At 50.7% G+C, this 20171-nt stretch overlaps 1 protein-coding gene across 13 annotated transcripts in view; it reads right to left on the bottom strand.

The window, feature by feature from the left end:
• The window catches only part of NFIX (nuclear factor I X), a 103085-nt gene that overhangs the window by 52642 nt on the left and 30272 nt on the right, over nucleotides 1–20171 (bottom strand). The window contains exon 3 of one of the 13 annotated variants that reach the window (XM_030820686.1): nucleotides 18050–19672. The exons of the other annotated variants lie outside the window; for them this stretch is intronic. Coding sequence (XP_030676546.1) covers nucleotides 19554–19672 — 119 coding nt within the window. The 3' untranslated portion in view covers nucleotides 18050–19553. Of the gene's footprint in view, nucleotides 1–18049; nucleotides 19673–20171 lie in introns of those variants that run through there. 13 annotated transcript variants of the gene reach the window in all.

Here is a 20171-nt window from a genome sequence, read left to right on the forward strand (position 1 = left end):
GGGTGGGGCCTGTGTCCTTGCAAGATGGAAGCTGGAAAGTGTCAGCCCTTCCCATTTCTGCGTATCCTCCTCTGGACTCCTCGCACCTGGAGGGGTCCATGGGGCTCAAGCTGAGGAAGAATATCCAAGCCCCTCACTCCCAGGTGCCTCAGTCAGCAACGAGGACATGGAGAGGTGGGCAAGAGCAAATTCTCCAATCCTGGATCCAGCTCTTGCACTGGAGGAGGAAGAAGCCTACCAGAAAAGGGAGGGAGAACGGACAGGCGCAACCACAGCATGTGGTCCCCTGATGCCCGCCATGGGGTCAACACAGTGCAGTTGTCAACCCAGTGTGCCTGCTGCCCCTCTCTCCTACCTCCCTGGCAACAGACTGCTGAGCACCGTGGGCCAAGGTCTCCAGACTCAGCATCAGGGAGTTCTTAGAGCCCTCCTTGGGCCTGGTTTGCCCTGCTGCCGTTCCTTTCCTTGGCTACAGTCAGGGTTTCTCAACCTCATTACCCCTCATGCTGGGGCTAGATACTGTCTTCTGTGGGGGGTCGTCTTGTGCAGTGTAGGACGGCTAGCAGCATCCCAGCCTCCACCCCACGAGATGCCAGTAGCAACCCCATCCCAAGTACTGACAACCAAAACTGTTTTCAGCCACTACCAAATATACCCTGGGGGCAGAACCACCCTCACTGAGAACCCCTGTGCTATCAGAAGCACATGCATCACACACAGCTCTGGGGCCCATGCTGGCCACAGACCAGGATACCTCTGTTTGTCCACCTAAATCCATGGTGGCTGTGGAGCTCCCTCAGAAGAGAGCCACTGTCTCACCCTGACAAGTGCCACCAGGTCTCTTCCATTCTATGCAGGTGAAGGCCTGTCCAGAAGTAAAGCAGCCTTCAGCATGGTGCCCATGTGTCAGGGTGCTGAGCCCTGTGCTGCTCCCAGGTATCTGAGCTGCCGGCGGGCCACCGCTGTTCTCACCATCCTCAGTCCTGCAGTCATCCCGTGTCATCCCACAGCCTGCAGTGGGACCTTAGCCCACTCTTCACCCCCGGAACCTGACCTGCCTCTTGTCCCAGATCTCCTTAGCCCCCAGGAAGGGTTGTTGTCCTTGTGCCATATCCAAACAGAGGGCTTTTAATAGCAGCTTCCTGTGGGGCTGGGTTCCCCCCATCCCTTGCCTCTCACTCAGCTCAGTCCTGATGGTGGAGACGCAGCGCCCTGTAATTACGACAATTGTAATCTCTTTTACTAACAGGTAGATTAATAGCAAGGCAGGTTCACAAAGAACCCCAGAAAGGAACTGCTCAGCTGCTGAGCGAACGGGAAAGGCCTGACACTTCTCAGCAAGCACGCACGCCCTCTGACTCAGAAGCTACAGGCCACAGGGGCCAGGTTGGAGTTGGGCCCAGGGGGTACATACCTGCTGTGCCCCCTACTCACTGCACTCCTACTACAGCTCACAGGAGTAACAAGAACTTGAACCTCATGACTGAGAAGTTTCCTCTTACATTCTTGGGGTGTGAATTAAGCTGACATTTATACACATACACCCCAACCCATACTTGTACACAGACACCCACCTCCCGACACTCAGACACCCACACAGACACCCGCAGGTTAGCACATCCTGAACACCCTGCAGAGGAAAGAACAGAGCAAACCTCATGAACATATGCATCCCACCCACGACTGCATGGCCGCAAGCCCTCTAGACACTGGATGGCCCACACTGCCATGCCACAGCCCCAGCTGAAGGAAGAAAAGGGAGAGACGATGCTGTCACCTCCCTCTGTCCTACACAACTACCCACCTCCACTGCTGCAATTCAAAAGCCTCTTGTGGGGCCTCAGGAGTCTTGAGGCAGCTCCCACCACCCAGGGCCTGCGGACAGTCAGGTTCTGGGTAAGGTGGAGTATCACAGAGAAAGGGTGGGGGACAAGGGTCAACAGAGGCTGAAGACACTTAAGCTTCCATGGGCCGAGTAGGATGTAGAAAATGATATAAGGCCCAATTTTCCTTTTTTTCTTTTTTCTTAAATTTTATTTTATAGAGATGAGGGTCTTGCTATGTGGCCCAGGCTCGAACTCCTGGGCTCAAATGATCCTCCCACCTCGGCCTCCCAAAGTGCTAGAATTACAGGTATGAGCCACCACACCTGGCCCTACAGCCGAGTTTTCGAGGTGAATAAGCATGCATATTCAGGCACACAGATAAGAGTGCCATGGCAGTGGGGACCAAGTCTGATGAGAGCATGCTCACTTACACACAGGGACTTGGGGCAGGGCACAAGGGGACTGTGTGTCTCTGCCTGCATGGCCCTGGGGGACACTGTCTGGGATGCAAGGGTGAGAGAGTGGGTGTCTACGAGTGATGTCAAAGTCCACAGTCCACAGCAACAGCTCGCCCTCCCCTAGTCCCCCTTCAAGTCCTGGGAGGACACGTGCGACATTGGCAGCCCCAGGGGCCTGGCGGCAGACTGCGCAGCTGGCCTCAGGTGTCAGCAGCAGCTGCTTCCTCAGGAGGTCTCTGGCATGCGCTGACGGCCAGCATGGGCTTGCACCTCAGAAGTGGACCTGGGGGCTGCTGCCATTAAGATACCATGGCCAGCACCTGCTCACCACCAGACAGCCTCAAGAGCCACTTCTGCAGTCCCAAGGCCAGGAGCTGAGAGGAAACTGCCATGCCACGGTGACCCCCAAGGGTCCCTTCTCTTCTAGCAGTGCTAACAGGAAGTGGCTGCAGAGGCCTGGAAGGGGGCACCTCAGATTCATAAAAACATGGATTGGAGGGTGTGAGAATATGGGCTGATGTCCATGATTAGCTTTTACAGTGGGTAACACCATGTGTCCATCAAGGAATGTGTGAGCTGATGCAGAGAATAAATACAGGAATGGGACATACACCTATGACAGGGATGGGAGACTTGACTCATAAAAGTGCATCCTGACAGGACATGTACGTGAAATGTACACGATAGGTACAACGGTGGCAACATCTTTCTGAGGCTCTGAGGAATAGGAGCAGGGTACAGGGACAGAGTGAGATGGATCCTTACGTGTTGCCTGAGGGTGTCAAGTTTCCAGATGGCAATTTAATCGGATAGACGAAGAGCCTTCAAGAGAGTCCATACCTTTTGCCTAGTAATTCAACTGCTAGAAAGCATTATCTGAAGGTAACAAATACAGCTACAAAGCTTGGTGCAATAGGATGTCCATCCCAGCAGAATTTACAATGGGGATGAACGCAACACAACTCAAAGGCCTCAGTGGGGGTGGGGGTGGGGTTTATATCAGCTCTGGCATGATGAAATCTCATGAAGCTGTTTAAAAGCATGTTTTTCTTTTTCAGGCCAGACATGGTGGCTCACGCCTGTAATATCAGCACTTTGGAAGGCTGAGGCGGAAAGATCACTTGAGGCCAGGAGTTCAAGACCAGCCTGGCCAACATGGTGAAATTCCGTCTCTACTAAAAATACAAAAAAAAAAAATAGCCAGGCGTGGTGGCACACACCTGTAAACCTAGCTTCTCCTGAAGCTGAGACATGAGAATTGCTTGAACCCTGGAGGCAGAGGTTGCAGTGAGCTGAGATCATGCCACTGCACTCCAGCTTGGGTGACAGAGCGACTCTGTCTCCAAAAAAAAAAAAAAAGCATGTAAAAGCATGTTTTTATTTTTCAGTAAGCACCTATTACACTTATAATAAGAGGTAATTTCTCATTTTCAAAAGGAATAGGGGACAGAAGTCATTAGAAAAGTTGACAATTTAGGGGTAACGCAGCTAATAAGAAAAGATGCTAAGGCTAGGCACAGTGGCTCACGCCTGTAATCCCAGCACTTTGGGAGGCCAAAGCAGGCGGATCACGAGGTCAGGAGATCAAGACCATCCTGGCTAACACGGTGAAACCCTGTCTCTACTAAAAATACAAAAAAAAAAAAAAAAATTAGCCAGGCGTGGTGGCAGACGCCTGTAGTCCCAGCTACTCAGGAGGCTGAGGCAGGAGAATGGCATGAACCCAGGAGGCGGAACTTGCAGTGACCCGAGATTGCACCACTGCACTCCAGCCTGGGTGACAGAGCAAGACTCCGTCTCAAAAACTAACGAACAAACAAACAAAAAAACAAAACAAAAAGAAAAGATGCTAAACCACTAAAAATTAGATTTTGAAAAATAGTGACATGGTAGAATACACAATGGTACTGACTTTTTTTTTTTTTGAGACAGAGTCTGGCTCTGTCACCCAGGCTGGAGTGCAGTGGCACGATCTCGGCTGACTGCAACCTCTGCCTCCCGGGTTCAAGTGATTCTCCTGCCTCAGCCTCCTGAGTAGCTGGGATAACAGGCATGTGCCTCCACGCCTGGCTAATTTTGTATTTTCAGTAGAGACGGGGTTTCACCATGTTGGTCAGGCTGGTCTTGAACTCCTGATCTCTTGATCTGCCTGCCTCGGCCTCCCAAAGTGCTGGGATTATAGGCGTGAGCCACTGCGCCCTGCAGTATTAAATTTTAAAAGCAGCATCCCTAAGTGTCTATACTATAAATTCCAGCAAAAAATAAAATATGTGCATGAATAAGTAAGGGAAAATGCAACAAAAGTTAATAGCAGTTATTTCAGTGGCAGAATTGTATAATTTCCACCTCCTGACTTCATGCTAATTTTGTATTTTTATTATGAATGTACAGTAGTCTTATAATCAGAAAAATAACCTTTTTAAAACAGTGGACAGATGAGGGACTGTACGTACCAGGCACACTCCCCAAATCATAGAACAACATAATCAGCTGACTGTGAAACTAAGCCCCTGTGTGTCCAGAGTTTGTGAGAGGCAGGCTTGGCCTCCTGAACTTTCATGCTCAAGTGGACTCCAGCCCAAAGAGTGGTGGCAAGGAGGGAAATGTCCTCATGTTACTGTCATGCTGTGGCATGTGACACTACCAAGACTGGGTGCCTGGTGGGCCTCTAGCTACCCTCCCACTGAACAAGGAGGACTTTGCGGGGAAAACTGGTCTCAGAGAAAGTCAAGAACTGGCACATGGGGCCAGAGGAAAGAGGTTTAGGACCAGGTGAGAGGGGAGGAAGGAGCTATCTAGAGAGTCTTAAGGTGGAAAGTGGAGTGCTGGGAATTCACTCAAAAACTACTGGAAACAGTTCTAAGATCTGAGGCAAGCAAAGGTACAGCAGCGGCAGCAGAATCAACTTTAAGATCTGCCTCGAGAAGTGGCTGTGTGTGTGCGCAAGTGTGTGAGAGACAAACCTCCCTCCCTATTCACATTCCTTTAATAATTCATTGTTAATAACCAAACCCAGCTACCAGAGCCGCAAGCACATGTACCAGCTGGGGGACGGCAGTCATCTCTGACCTGAGAGGCCCAGACTGAAGGGGTCTCCAGGAGATGGAAGGCAGGAATAGCAGCCATGAGTCTGTCCACACAAGGAGCCTGGAGGCCAGGGCTCCTGAGGAGAGGGAGGGAGGCGAGGAAAAGCCTCAGAGCAAAAGGCAAGCAATCTCAGTGGGCCCAGGACTGATCCCTGCCAACCCCTGCCGCAGGGCATCCGCCAGGCTAGTGTGGCAGGGAAGACCTGGCACGGGAAGAGACCCTGTCACGAGTGAGTTTGGCTGCTCCGCAGACCAAGTCTGGAGAGGACATGGCCTCTGGGGGCTGTGTGCTTTGTGGCCAAAAGGGAGGATGTCCCCAAAGATGACTATCTAGCAGGGACAGCCAAGGAGACCAAGGAAAGGCCTATGAGAGGGTGGGGTGGGCTGAGCCCACCAAGTAGAAGCCCCTGTAACAAGGTACCCAGCGGGGGCAGGGGTGAAGGAAGGGGCTGAGAAGGAGGCTGCTCCTTCCCCATTTTCCTGAGAGCTCATTCACGTAAAATAAAAATTAGTATTTTGAAAAACCAAGTCTCTTTGAACCCATTAACCCACAGCTTCTCACCTGCCTGCCACACTCCTTCCAGCATTCTGGAAGCTTCCACTGCCCCTCCTCTGTCAGGATTCTCCCCTCATAATGCCCACTCAGAGAGCACACCTGCCACTCTCCCATCTTGGCTCTCTTCCTTCATCAGCCCCCTTTCTGATTTTTATACCATCGTGAGCCTTTACATCATCTCAAGGATGGGCCATGGGCTGCTTCCCATCTGAAGGTAATTCAATATTCAAAATGGGTTTATGGAGCCTATAAAACTATAAGCTGGGCGAGAGACAGATGCAAAGGCGGACAAAACACAGTCCCAGCTCCAAGATTCCAGCCTAAGAGAAACTACAAAACTGCATGCTAAGTATCACAGCGGAGCAAAATAAACTGGCCCCCAGCTGAGCCCAGGGCCAACTTGCATAGAAACGGGGTCTCGCCCAGCAGATTGCTCCCCTCTGCAGCAGACTTTCCAAGGTCCCTGTTTTCGTGACAACACACATAAAGGCAAGACTTGCCACCATGGGGATGCACTGCCTCTCCCAGGGTGCACTGAGGAGGCCAACACATGCCTTCTGCCCCATTCACAGGCAAGGTAGCAGAGCTCAGGCTCACCAGGGGCATTTCTGCAGCCGGAGCACTTTGTTGAAGAGGAACACAATTCAAAAGGCCTTGCCAAGCCAGGCTGGCATCTGAGTAATTGTATTAATGAATCTCTGAGTTACAAAATCTAATATTAGACAGTGGCTTCAGTACCATCATCCTCAGTTACTGTCCCACGTGGCTGGGAACACTCCTGGGCAGCAGCACGGCTTGAACAGACCCTACACACACACACGTGTGTGTGTGTGTGTGTGTGTGTGTGTGTGTGGTGTTTAATTTAAAAGAAATGCATGCATTTGAAACTATGCCCAGAGATCTGTGTGCTGGGCCCACTTTGTAAACCACGATACCATAAATAAGTGAGAGAAATCTGGCCTTTGTCCTCAGGGCAGGGGCCTCTCTCTTGGCCATATCTTTTGGGTTGGCAATATCCTGAGGATTATTGCTCCATGGAGCAATGGCCTTTGTGTTCGGAGCCAGCACTGTTCCCCACAGAGTCCCCTTTGGCACAGCAGGCAGGACCTTGCATGCAGACCCTTGGGCCCTTCCTCCCCATCCACGCTTATTAGCTGCCTCAATCTCAAGTCCAAACTCAAAAGTTGGGCCGGACACACACAAGGGGTAGCCCACAGCCCAGCTGATCCCCTCTGTCTGGCCAAACCAGACCACTGCACCACCACCACCATCCTGGCCTTCATCTATGGGCCCTGTCTGAGGCCAGCAGAAATGATGACCCAGTTGGCCACGCTATGCATGTGGTCAAGGCCAGAGGGCGCCAAGTCAACTGCAGCCAGGTAGTAAACTAAACAGGCACTAAAGGCAGGTGAAAAACAGTGTCTGCTATGCTTTCATGATTACATTTCACATATGCCGGGCTAAACGGAAACTTCTATAAATGACATGAGAACACTTAGAACCTAGATTTCTGTAAACTCCATGTGCCAGAATAGGATTTGGCTCTCTTCTGTTCCTGCCTCATTTGTTTCATTTGGGAAGCCTCTTTGGGTGGCAGAGTCCAGCCCTGGCCACAGGGTCTGGGAAACTGGCTTTTATGGAAGTGAGTTCTCACCCTGGGACTGATACGCTCAGGAAGCCCCAGGAGCCGCAGTGGCCTGTTCAGGTCTATATGGGAAGAGTTGGCCTGAAAGGCAGGGAAAATGGTCAGGTTTTGCCTTTTAGAAACTCTTTGGTAGGCAATAAGGGATAGGTATTTGATGATTTTTCCATTCTCTTTTAAATAACAGATGAGGGATCCACACCAATACCATGCTGCCTGGCAAGGCTTGCTGTCAGCACTGTCTCACTTTGAGACGACACTGTCTCAAAGGGTCTCTGAGCTTTGAGAAGGGAAAGACCCTCTCAGAAGCCACACGATTTCCTAGAAAAGGTTTCCAGGCCACAGAACCCTAAACACAACCAATCAAAGCACAGAAAACAAGAGCTGCAAGAAATTCAGGAAGGCAGCCAAGCAGCCCACTCTGCTAGCAGAGGCAAGAGGCGTCCTGAGGAGAGACCACGCACAGCAGGGTCTGCTTATTCTCCCTCTAAGGCTGGGTTTCTCCACCTCCGCACTTGTGACGTTTGGGGGCGAGATGATTCTTTGTTCCTGGGGGACTGTCATATGCACTAGACTCTTCCCACTAGATTCCAATAGCACCCTCCCCCCACAACTGTGACAACCAAAAGTGTTCACAGACATAGCCAAATGTTCCCTGCGGCACAAAATCGCCCTTGGTTGAAAACCACTGTTCTAGGGTGACCAATAATCCCGGTTTGCTGGAGACTGAGGGGTTTACCGAGGTGAGGGACTGGGAAACTCCGAGCAAACCAGGACGAGTTGGTCATCCAGCCTTCTTCCAATCCCTTCATCTGCTAAAGGCAAATTTCCTCCTCTATGCTCAGGGCTATGAAGACTAGTTCTTCCCCACCCTATATGAAGCAATCTCCCATACACCTAAAAAGATTATAACCCACCTCATAGTTTCTTCTGGGGCCAGAATACTATCCTTGTCTCCTCTTTCTTCCCCAGGTGCCATCTCTCAGCGCCATTACTTCCACGAGGCTCGCTGAGATCCGCATCAAATTGCTCACATATTTCTTAGATTACTAAGGCTGAAACTGGCCTAATACATCTGGTAGGGGAAGTGGTCATGCCCTGGGGAGGATATGACCGGGTGCAGAAGTCGGGTCTCCCTTAAGCAAGTGGCCCCAGAGCCCTGTAGAGGTCACCTGGGAGAGAGAAGGACAGGGAAGACTCTGTAGCTCCCCTCTTCTCCCTGACACACAGCCAAGGCTGGCAGAATCTGCTACACACAGGAAAGGGGACTTGAGACCCCCTAAAGATGAAAGGAAACGGAGTCTACTGCCTTGCTTCACGTTGGGTCAAATACCCAAGGGCAGATGGCCTGTCTCACCCATTAAGGACTCTGCCCAGGAGACCCCACCCTGTTCAGCCCCAGGCTTAGCACCCACCCCCCACTCAAGCTTCCTATCCATTTGCCTCCTCCCTTTAAAGGCCTTTCTTCACTTGGTCCCCCGGGAGCATTCCTGTTACTAAGGAAACAATGATGTCATGTGTCCGGGTGGGGCCGCAGGTCCCTCCTACCACCCCCTAACTAGGTACCATGCCCGCTGACGTCACTGCTCAGAAATTTATAGCCCAGCACGGGTATTTATAAGGTGGCTCTGGTGTGACCACATATTTGGTGTGGGGCTGGTGGCTATTTATAGCCAGAGGATATACACTTATTACACCCCCTGTCTGTATTCTGGGCCACCTGTTATATAACTGCCATTACGCAATAACGCCCATTATATAATAATTATGCGCTAATGGGGATATAATCTGCAGGCATAATAAGGACACACTCCCCAAGGGCTGCACTCGGCTGGCCTCCTGCAGGTCGCCTCCGGGGATCTCCCGATCGCTCCACACAGCTCCGCCCAGTCCACAAGAGTCACCAGGTGTCACCCTACTCTCGGCTGTCTGGAGAGCAGCCTTCTCCAGACTGGCAGACCCAACCGCAAAGCCCTCTCTGGATTCCTTCTCTGTCTTGTCCGGTTTCTCATTTCCACAGCCCCACCCCTGGCCTGGAGAGGACGCTCTTCTTCCTCTGCCACTCTTCTCTCTGCTGTATTGTTAAGCCCGAAACAAACAATTATGATGAAATAAATCCTGGAAGCATGACTGACGCTTCATCCCCCCATTTTAAGAAAGGAAGCCTCCTGGACACACCAGGCCAGTTGGCGAAGGGTCTGCTCCACACGAAGGAGAGCCCTCGCCTTCCTAGAAGACTTGGGAAGTCGACTCCAGAGGCCAAGCCAGCCAGGTGCAGCCAAGCAGGATACTTCCCAGGGGCCCCTCCCTCCAGCCGCAGCCCCCTTGGCGGGGATCTCAGGGCAGGCTGAGGCTTAGGCCCTGACTTCTGTGGTCGGGGTTATACCACCAGCAGGAATCCCCCAGCGTGGGATCCTAACCGCTCAGACAGCAGTACATGCCCTGCTGGTCACTCCTCCCAGGAATGACACGCTGAAACTGTCACCTCAAGGAAAAGAAGACAGGGACATTGGCTCTGCACTTGGGATGATGCGGGTGAGGGTACAAAAGGCAGCGGGTGGGAAGAGTTAAGACCACAATGGCACTTGACGGAGCCAATTCAATTAGCCCAAACATACCATCTGCTCTTAAAATAGATACCTCTATATTTAAAAGTTACTTGATATATGAATTGAAAAAAATTCGAAGAACTAACATGGATCTGCGAAGTGAAGTTGTCTCAGGCACAGGACAGTAGTTTGGGGAACCTGTCTGTCTCTCACATTCTCTATTGTTAAATTTTTACAAAGAATGTGTTTTACTACTATAATAAAAAAAAATCAAATCATTTAAAAAGAGTAGTACTAAGACCCAGACAACAGTTCTGGTCTCCGTGCCTCATGCTGCAGAAACAAACGTCTGCTGTTCTTTGGGGTCTGATATGGGCCTGACAGGATTACCGGTTGCTGCACAGGCCTGGGTCAGCCCAGTAGCAGATCCCCTGTCCTGTTCCCCAGATCAGCAACCCCAGCACACAGAGACCACTATGCAAAAAATCAGAGAGGAATAACTCAGTAGAGGACTTGGAGGCAGACTTACAGTTCCAACCAGGGGGAGGTGAAAGCGGAAAGCCCCCAAACTGCTTCAGCCCAGGGCTCTGCTATCCGGAAAAGCTAAAACAACACAGGACGCACAGGAGCAGATGATGCTCAGAGGTTCAGTCGACACTCAACACAAGGTAAATGAGGACCTAAACTGGCAGTGAGGCAAGAGGTGAATGCAGGTGGCATTCTGTCTGAATCCATGTTTCTTCCAGGCCAGAGGTTCTCAGCCATGCATAATTCTGTTCCCAGGGAACTCTTAGAAATGTCTGGAGATATTTTTGGTTGTCACACCTTGGGGAGGGAGGTGCAACTGATTTCTAGTGGGTCAAGGCCAGAGATTCTGCTAAAACTCTACAATGTCCAAGACAGTCCCCCAAGACACAGAATGATCTCACTCGAATGTCAACAGTTCCGCAGTTGGGAAATGCTGCTCGAGGGGAGCTGATATCAATGGTGAGAGGTAAGCCTCTGTCTAATTAGCCATGGACACAGAGGAAAATCTAGAGTGGTGAGCCATCCCCTCCCTGAACCCAGCCCTAGTCATGCTAGGAGAGTTTTTATATACACAGCCCGAGAGTTTTCCAACTTTAAGAAAGGGGTAAAGGTGAGAGTCAATGTGAAGGAGCGAAAAAGGCAATGAGTAGCAGATTATTGTAAAACTTCCAGCGATCACCTGGTTAATTATGATAATTACATTCATTTTTATTTCAAACTGATTCCAAGGACACTCCCAGGAAAAGGGTGTGACAGTGCAAGGATCAGGAATCCCAAGGTCTAGCAGAACCTGCCTGGCCTCACACCTAGACTTCCTGCCCCCTCTACCTGTGAAGGTCAGGTGGGATCCCTCCCCCATGCTCCAGGGAGGTATGAAAAGAAGCAGAGCTGGCTGCAGCAGGGTGAGAGCATCCAGCCAACCTGGCCCCTGTCTATGCTAGACTCAGCCCGTCTATGCTAGCATGCTGCCTCTTGAGGTTGGTGGCAGGGATCCAGGGAGCCATGGCCTGTCAGGAGGGAGGGAGGCCAGTGTCAGGACAGGGCCAGGTGCCCATTCTCTGTTTCCACCCCACATACTCAGCCACTGGGGGAGCCCTTGAGCTGAGCCGCAAGCTGGGCTCTCTTCTAGAGAGTGACAGAGACCACAATGATGAAACTGGCTCCAACAGGGACCCATGAGGTTTTCTCCTCTGAGACTCTGCCAAAGCCAGTAATCCTGATGAAGTTCAAGGAGCAGCGATGCCCTCAGAATGAGCTCGAGGTACCAGTGGCCTAGAACCTGGTCCCTTCTGCCGGAAACTCATCATGTGACCAGAGTCTCCTGACATCTCTGTACTTCGGGTCCTCCTCTGTACAGTAGATAAAATAATACCTGCCCTGTCTACATCACTCAACCATTGTGAGGAGGGAATCAGCTCCAGGCACACTGAGAAGGCTCAGGCAGCTGACAAAACGAGCTAATTCCTCACTGTCTTTCAAGGTGCAGGTCAAGTAGGTTGTCTTCTAGGAAGCCTCCCTGGTCCCCAGGTCTGGTTTGCTGATTCCTCACTACACACATTATACACATCACCTGAGTGCACACACACCCAGCCAGGAGCACAGGTTTAAAACTAGAATCAGGGTGAGAATTCAGGGAATTAATATATAGAGAGGACTTAGCCTGGTGCTAAAGCCATAGAGGGCCTTCAATGGAAAAATGTAATTAAAGCAGGGGATAGAGACCAAGGGCATGCCCACAGGGGACAAGAAGTTGTTAGGAGCCTGGACAAACAGGTATCCCTTAAGTTATTGGGTGTCCCCAAATAACAGCTAATAAGTACCCTGTACGGGGATGGTGGTGGCATGCCATGTCATCAGTAAGGCATCAGGAGTGAGAGAAGAGCCAAGATGCCCCCTACTGATAGGCCATGGCAGCTGGTGGTGAAATAAGTCACTTGGGAGACAGACCCACAAAGGGCAGCCCCAGAATATTTTTTAAATCCCCAAAGGGCCAGGAAATAAGGTACGAGATATCCATTATAGACAAAGTAAAGAACCCAGGCAGCTGGGGGGTAAGGTCCAGTCCAGCCAAACTTCTCCTCCCTAGGCCCTCCGCCTCCTGGGACCCTATTCTAACACCAACAACCCTTAAACTCAAACATGCTTAAAATGGCGACGGCGGCCTGCAGGGCCGGGCGTTTGTCGTGCTGTTTTCCACGGTGCCCTTGGTGCCAAGAAAAACCTATCATCAGAAATGCCATCAGCTATATTTATCTATCTCTCAGCCCCCCAGCCTCCTCCTCCCGTCTGCCAACCAGGCCCTGCGAGCCCCCCCTCACCCAATGGGCACACTTCCCTGTTGCTGATGCCCGTGACCACCTGCCCGAGTCTCGGTCTGTGGCACTCTCTTCCCAAGCCCTGACAATTAGACCTCCATACGGGCATGTAAACCAGCAGGCTGCACCTCTTCTTACTGGGATGTAGGGAGGTGCCCACATGTGTTAAGGTACGCACCCCAACAGGCACTGGTTTGGGTGTCTCTTGTTCGAAACCTTGGGCAAGCATGGCCTTCCATCTCTTTTCGGCCTCAACTCCCTACTCACCAAGGTCTCAGCAGTACTGACCTGCCCTCAAAGTCCAAAACAAGCTGTGGGCCCAGGTCCTCTGCACACCATTCCCAGGAAGACACCTAGCTGCTCTATAAACCTCTCACTCCCTCTCCCTATTCTCTGATGTAGAGTGGGAAGCCCCAACCTGTATTCTGAAGTACTGAAGAAGTGTGTATGCTAGTAGAACCCCCTTTAAAGGCGGAATCTGGGACGAAAAAGGAAAAATAACAAAGTCAAAGTTCACAACTGTGCAAATCCACAGCTGTGAGGAGTCCTCGAAGGATGCAACACACAGGGGAATGTCATGTGCCAGACACCTCAGACCTTTCCTCTACCCAACAGGCAGGGCTACCCTTAGGCCTAGCACATAAGATCTGCCCAAAGTGTTTGTAGGGTGAATCAATAACTATATTTAAACCCCTATACCTCCCCCTGTCACCCTGGGAGCCCCACCCAACCCTCCACTCTTAACACTAGCCCTCTCTTCAGAAGGCTGCCGTTCAACTCCGAGCCCCCAACTCAGAAAGGAGTTCCAGGGAGACAACTCCTCTGAGAATGAAGCAACCCAAATAAAAATTTTAAAACCCAGAAGCTCTTTCTCTCCTGCCCCCCTCCCCCTCCACTGGCAAATGAAAACAAACAAGAAATCAAAGAGGCCTTTTGTGCGAGCACCGCGCTGACACGGCTGGGGCCTTTGAAAAGACTTCTGAATCGGACACTGAAGGATAAAATAACTGAAGCGTGGCAGCTCCTGAGACAGAGGGGCGGGGGTGGAGGGGTGGGACGGACAGGGCAAAGAGAAAAAGGGGTGAGGAGGGAGTCACCTTCTTCCTTAGGCAGAAAGGGGGACACTCAGCTGTCCCCTCTCTGCCCAGCTGCTACAGGACGCCAGAACAGAGGGAGAACGTGGCGCTGGCCTCATTACCCCTTCTAACCCATTCTTCCTCTGGCATCCCAGGTCTCTGTAACACTAGAGGGTGGCCAAGAAGGACCTTGCCTCCCACTTCACAGCCCACTGTGAGCTATCCCCCAAATAAGGCCCTTTGGGCCTTCCCTCCCCTCCAGCATGGGTCACTGCAGGTTCACGCCTATGCCTACGGGAGGAAGCCTTCTAGAAGATATCATCGGGCCTTTACCCAAAGCCTGCCAGGTACATGCAAGATTCTCCTATTCTTAGAGATCTAGGAACCCCTAGGCCAGGGCCTTGCTCACAGTAAGTTGACTAAGTGTGCATTTCATGAATAAAGGGAATTCTACCATGCTTTGGAAGTGCCAAAAAGTAAACCATGTTCTCAGGAAGTCCTTCTGCACGTCTGGACCCCAGCCCTCCTGCTGCAGAGTAGCCCTGTTTCCTCTGGGTCGGCAATAGAGCACAGCTGCTCACCATGCCCATAATTATGGGATCAGGCCTCTAGGTCCCCTCTGGCTTGTTCACGGTCGGCGCTTTGCTGGCTCAAGCTCCAACAAAGGTGACTCTTTTATCCCCCATGCCATAGCCTCCAATTCAGCCAGCAGAGCGAGCGCTCTACTGAGACACCCCCTGCATGTTGTAGGCAATGGGAGCTCTTGACTGGTTGGGTGGACAGCACTATGAACAAAAGGGATAAGAGCAGGTGGTCAAAGGAGTCTTAGAATAAGACCAAGCCCAAGCATAAGGATTGGGTCTGGGCATTTCTGTTCTCCTCTTTGGGGTCATGCCCCCCTCTGAGGCCAGCCTGAGCCCCATCATTGTTCCACACCACCCAGACCCAGCACCCCAATTTGTATTAACAGACATGAATGTCCAAAACAAAGGCGGCCTGGGCCAGCTTCATGGGTGTGCAACCTGCGTGCCCCCCACGCTTGGTTAAACGCTCTAACTGATGTCGTGCTGTAATTCCTAAAAATTTTGAACAAGGAGCCCCACATTTTCATTTTGCACTGAGCCCTGCAAAGTATGTAGCTGGAAGGCCCTGAAAATTATGTAGCCACCATGGCTGGCTAGGATCTGATCATGCTTGGAGTTTCTGTGTTCAATTCTGAACACTCTAGTTTCAGAAATTTTATGAATCAGAGGGACTAAAACCAGAGGGCTTCCAGGAGGTGGTTACCAAAATGGCAAGGGCACTAGGAGCCATGCGAAATGTGGGAGGCATTAGGGACTGGTGACATTCAGGCTGGAGAGGAGACAGCTTCCTGGGGAGAAGGGTGCAAGGGAGACATAAGAGCTGCCTTTGGGATTTCAAATGCTGTCCTGTTACAGAAAAATCAGCTTTCACCTGGGTCATCCCTTAAGAGAAAAAAAGATCAACAACTAAAGGTGACAGAGAGTCAGCCTTGGGCTCCCTAAATCATAACAATTGTTCTCAATCACAGCAGCTGCCATCCTGCTATGTGCCGGTATCTTTACATATTAGCTGGTTTAATCCCTGGAACCATCCTACAAGCTAGACATGGAAGAATGGAAGAATTTTACAACCAAAGCTGACCTTTGAATGACAGTGACACCTCTTCTGGGATGTTCTAAAGGGGACCCTACATTGGGTTAAAAGATAATCTGTAGATCCTGCTAATTTTAGGTGTCAGTTCCAGGGCCCTGCGATCTTTGTCAGCCCTGGCACCAGATGGCGCTGCCTCAGAGACACAGACCAGTGGCATTTCTGGGACTTGAAAAAGGAGGCAATGGATGAGGCGGCACAGGGTCCATGGTGGGGGTGGACCCGGAGAAAGCGGCGGGTGCTCCTGTGGACCCTCCCACATACTAGTCCCAGAGCCAACAGACGGGTTGGGCATCCAGCAAAGGCTTGGGGAACCTCGCTGGCACCAGCCCGGTCTTGGCAGTATGGACACAGCTGAACAATGCCCTCCACCGCCAAGGAAGGACGTGGATGGGCAGCCCTCCCTCAGACCTGAAAACTAGTGCTTGCTACAAAGCCCCAAACCCTAAACTAGAGTGCCGAAACCAAGAGGCTCTCATACCTGAGACGGCAACCCCACAGGTGAAAAAGTTCACTTGGACAAATCCTCAGGTGCTAACCCATTTCCTGCAACAGGACCTGAAGGTAGGGAGGGAGGGGAGGCCAAATCTGCTCTCAGAGCACCACACTCACTGAATAACCCGGGGCAGCGCAGCCTGCAGAGTCCAGCTGAGGAAACCTCACAGGACAAACAACCTGTTTCCTTCAACGACAACAACAATGACAACTGCCAGAAAAGAAACCAAGACTAAGGAAGAGGAAGAGGAGAAGGACTACCTAGAGATTATGATGAGTCTTTAGAGACTGATCAACCCATCGCAATGCAGGACCGACCCCATCTGGATCCTGATTCAAACAAACCATAAACAAAAAATTAAGTGATATTTAGAGAAATGTGAACATTAACCAGTATCTGATGATACTAAAAAAACATGCTGAATTTTTAATGGGTATAATAGTGGTATTGTGGTTTGGTTTTTCAAGAGTCCTTATCTTTAGAGATGTGCACAAAAACATTTACAGATGAAAAGCTATAATGCCTGGATCTTCTAAATAACTCAGTGTGGGTGGGCAGTTGGGAGGATGGTTGAATTGAGATTGGCCGTGATCTGGTGATTGCTGGCACTAGTGGTGGGTGCACAGGAGTTCTTTCTATGTGGGAAGCGCTCCATCATTAAAGAGTTTAGATAAAGAAAAGAGCCACAACTCAAATACCTGGACTTCGTGGGGATTCCGCTGCATGCCCACAGGAGGGATCTGACAGGGAGACGCTGACAGTTCCATTCGCTCAAGTATTTTATTAGTTTTGGATTTTTTTTTTTTTCTTTCCTAGGACCAAGGCTTAGGTGTCAGGGAAGGTCTGAAGGCACTGGTTCACCCTCAGGGTGCTGCAGAAACTCTAGAGATAGTCTAGCAGCAGTTCTAGGCCAGCTCGGCCATCCTTTCTCACACAAGCAGAGGTCTCTCTCCTGGCCCTCCCCAGCTCACCCATCCCCAGCCACCTGTTCTGGGATACCCGCTTTGAATGGAAGGATATCACCAGGAAATGGATACCCTCCTCCCCACAGCAGTGCTCTCTGACCCTGCCCTGCCTCAACCTCCCTTCCTAAATACAGACAGACACACAGAGAGACTCCTTCCCAGCAGGAAGGCCAGCCTCATGGCAGCCTTTTGGACCTAGTATTCTGTATTTGGACCCAATATTCTGGGAGTGGAGTTTCAACGCCAAACACACGTCCTTTACTCCCTCTCAAACATGTCATCTCTTGAAGCTTCATCTGGGATATAACAAGGGCTCAGGAAGGCCATGGGTGACAATGGCACCTGGGAGCAAAGCCACACCCCCACATTTACCACCACGTCACCGTTACTGTCATCAAACCCAGGACCCCCAGCTCAGCCCAGATCTGGCTCTTCAGCCCTGTCTTAAGAAAAGGAAAAACACTTATTCCAGAGTCCAAAGCAGCTCTTGTCTGAGCCTGTGCCATCCCGGCCCCTGTCCCCAGTTTATCATCCTGGAAGGAAGGAGCAAGTGGCAGCTCTGCTGAGTGTGTCTGGCAGGCATGGGCATGGAGAAAGTGGTGCCCACAGATCGATGCTGTTTGGTGGCTCAGCCACAGAAGACATTTTCTAGCAAAGTGGGCCAGCTCAAGGCGGAAGCCATGCCTGCTCTGCGCCATCTCAAGACTACCCAACCCAACTCCAAAGAGGAACAAGTGATGCGGCCCACTGGTGGCCTGAGATGCACCAACTCGCCCCAACTCACTTCAGGAAGGCACACTCAAACTAAAGCAATTCCAGTGAGAAAAATCCTACCTTCACTGAAATTATCTAGAGTCTGGGGCCTGAATGATATAAAATACACCCTTAGTTCCCTACTCTGCTTTTGTAGAGGAGACTTGGCCTCAGCCCCAGCCCAGAGAAGTGGCCTCGGCTACATGGAATGGAGTATGAATTCATTCATATTCCTGGGCGAATGATCTCTTAAGCTGGCAGGGAGGCATGGGAGGCCTTTCTTCTGGCCAGGAAACGGTCTCCTTCCTCACATACTTTTCATCTTACCTTAGCCCCACGCTGGCAGCAGTCAAGAATTCGGCCTAAAATAAAAGAGGCCAGGGAAACAACTCAGCTACAAGGATCCAGTCAGAGAGTGGGGTTGGAGGAAGCCAGCTCAGAGGAAGATGAGTGTTGATTTTCATCTTAGATGCTCTCGAGCCCCTGGTTCTAAAATTGGAAGGTGCAGAATCCCCTTGTGCAGAAGTATCTGATGGCCACACTGGTAAGCTCGAGGCTCCGAGCCTTCTGCAAGCCACCAGTCACCTCCAATACTACCAGGCACACACCCTCCCCACTCTGGCTTGCTGTATAGACAGAGAATGAGGGGATAACATTTTTTTCCCTCTCAGTCTGTTTTCCAAAAAGAAAAAAGAAAAAATTCAAGCTGAAGGGAGGGGGAATGACTGGCACCTGGCCCTTCTGCATGACGGGTCACGATGGTCACACAGGGCCGGGTGCAGGCCTAGAAAGATCCACAGAAGTAGGCAGGGACTTGGGGGGTGAGAGTGGTGTCCCCTGCTTCTAACCAGTTACCAAAGCAACCTCTCAGGACAAGAATTCCAATACCACCTTCTCCTCTGCACAATTCTCCAACATATAAACTCAGGGCTCACTCTAGTCTAGATTACATTCCTGATGCAGTGCTGAAAGCACCCCCAGACCCGAATTTTATTTCTGGATCCAGTTATATCATTCCTCCCAACTTCCCAAACAGGCAAGGGGGTGACCACAGTCATTGTGAATCGCTTTTCTTTTTTGTGAATGAACAGGAAGGAAGACACAGAGACACACACTCGTGGGGAAACAACCTTTGCGAGAGTTGAAGTTAGGCCACATTCTCTCAAATTCGCATAGAGAGGAAGAAGGGAAATGAAGGGGAAACAATACTGGAATGGTGGAAAGGAAACACACACACACACACACACACACACAGAGAGAGAGAGAGAGAGAGAAAGGTTTGGTAGCCCTCTCATTACAAGTTGGTTGGGCATAATGTAAACACACTTCTGCCTTGCTTAATCACAGAGTGCCGCCCGTTTAGGTTTCAAAGGCAGCAGTAAATTGGGCGTAGCTGAGTGGAGGCTAAAAATTAACCAGCCATCTCTGTTTCAATTTGTAAGAAAACAAAAGCGGAAAGAAATTATAAAAAGGGAAAGGGTAAGGGAAAAAAAGGAACAGAGGAGGAGAACTAAACCACCCTGACCCAAAATGCAGGGTAAAACTGGAAAAGCAAAGAGAAGCAGAACTACTTGGAACACAAAAGGAAAAGGAGATTTTACAGAGTTTTTTATTTGTTTGTTTGCTTGTTTAAGATCTCTTCCACAGCAACACTGCTCCCTGCCACGCCTGTGCCCTGAGAAAGCCTCTCTGCTCCCCAGCAGAGTGCCAGGGCTGTGGGCATCCATCCTGAGGCCTTGCCACTTTAGCTGAAATAAGGAGAAGGGAAAGAGCTCAAGGAATCTCGTGCTTGTTTTCACTCTCTATGAAATCAAATTACTTTCATACTCTCTGACAGCCAAATCCCAGCCAAAACAGCTCCCGCCTGAGTATTTAGGCCACAGAATCTGTCCATTACTATCTTCTCTCCTCTTTTCTGTTCATTCAGTCTCATATCCCAGGGTTTCACATGCCCCTTCTCTCCACCGAACTCCTGCCCATCCCGCTTGTACCAAACCCATTTTTTCCTGGGACTGGAGGTGAAGCTGCAGTAAAACTAGCACCTGCCCCTCAATACTTCTTCTGACTCATTTTAATAAGAGCAACTATTGGTTTGCTGTTGTTGTTCATCTCAAACTCTCACCATCATGGATAATTCTGGGGGCATCATGTCCCCATCCTAAGACCTGCAGCATCTTTCTGATCAGATAAGTCCTCCAAAGATGGAGATGCACAAAGTCGATACCATGGCCAGGGAGCAGAGGAGGA

This window comes from Nomascus leucogenys, chromosome 10 (genome assembly GCF_006542625.1).
Source record: "Nomascus leucogenys isolate Asia chromosome 10, Asia_NLE_v1, whole genome shotgun sequence".
NCBI classification, from domain to species: domain Eukaryota; kingdom Metazoa; phylum Chordata; class Mammalia; order Primates; family Hylobatidae; genus Nomascus; species Nomascus leucogenys.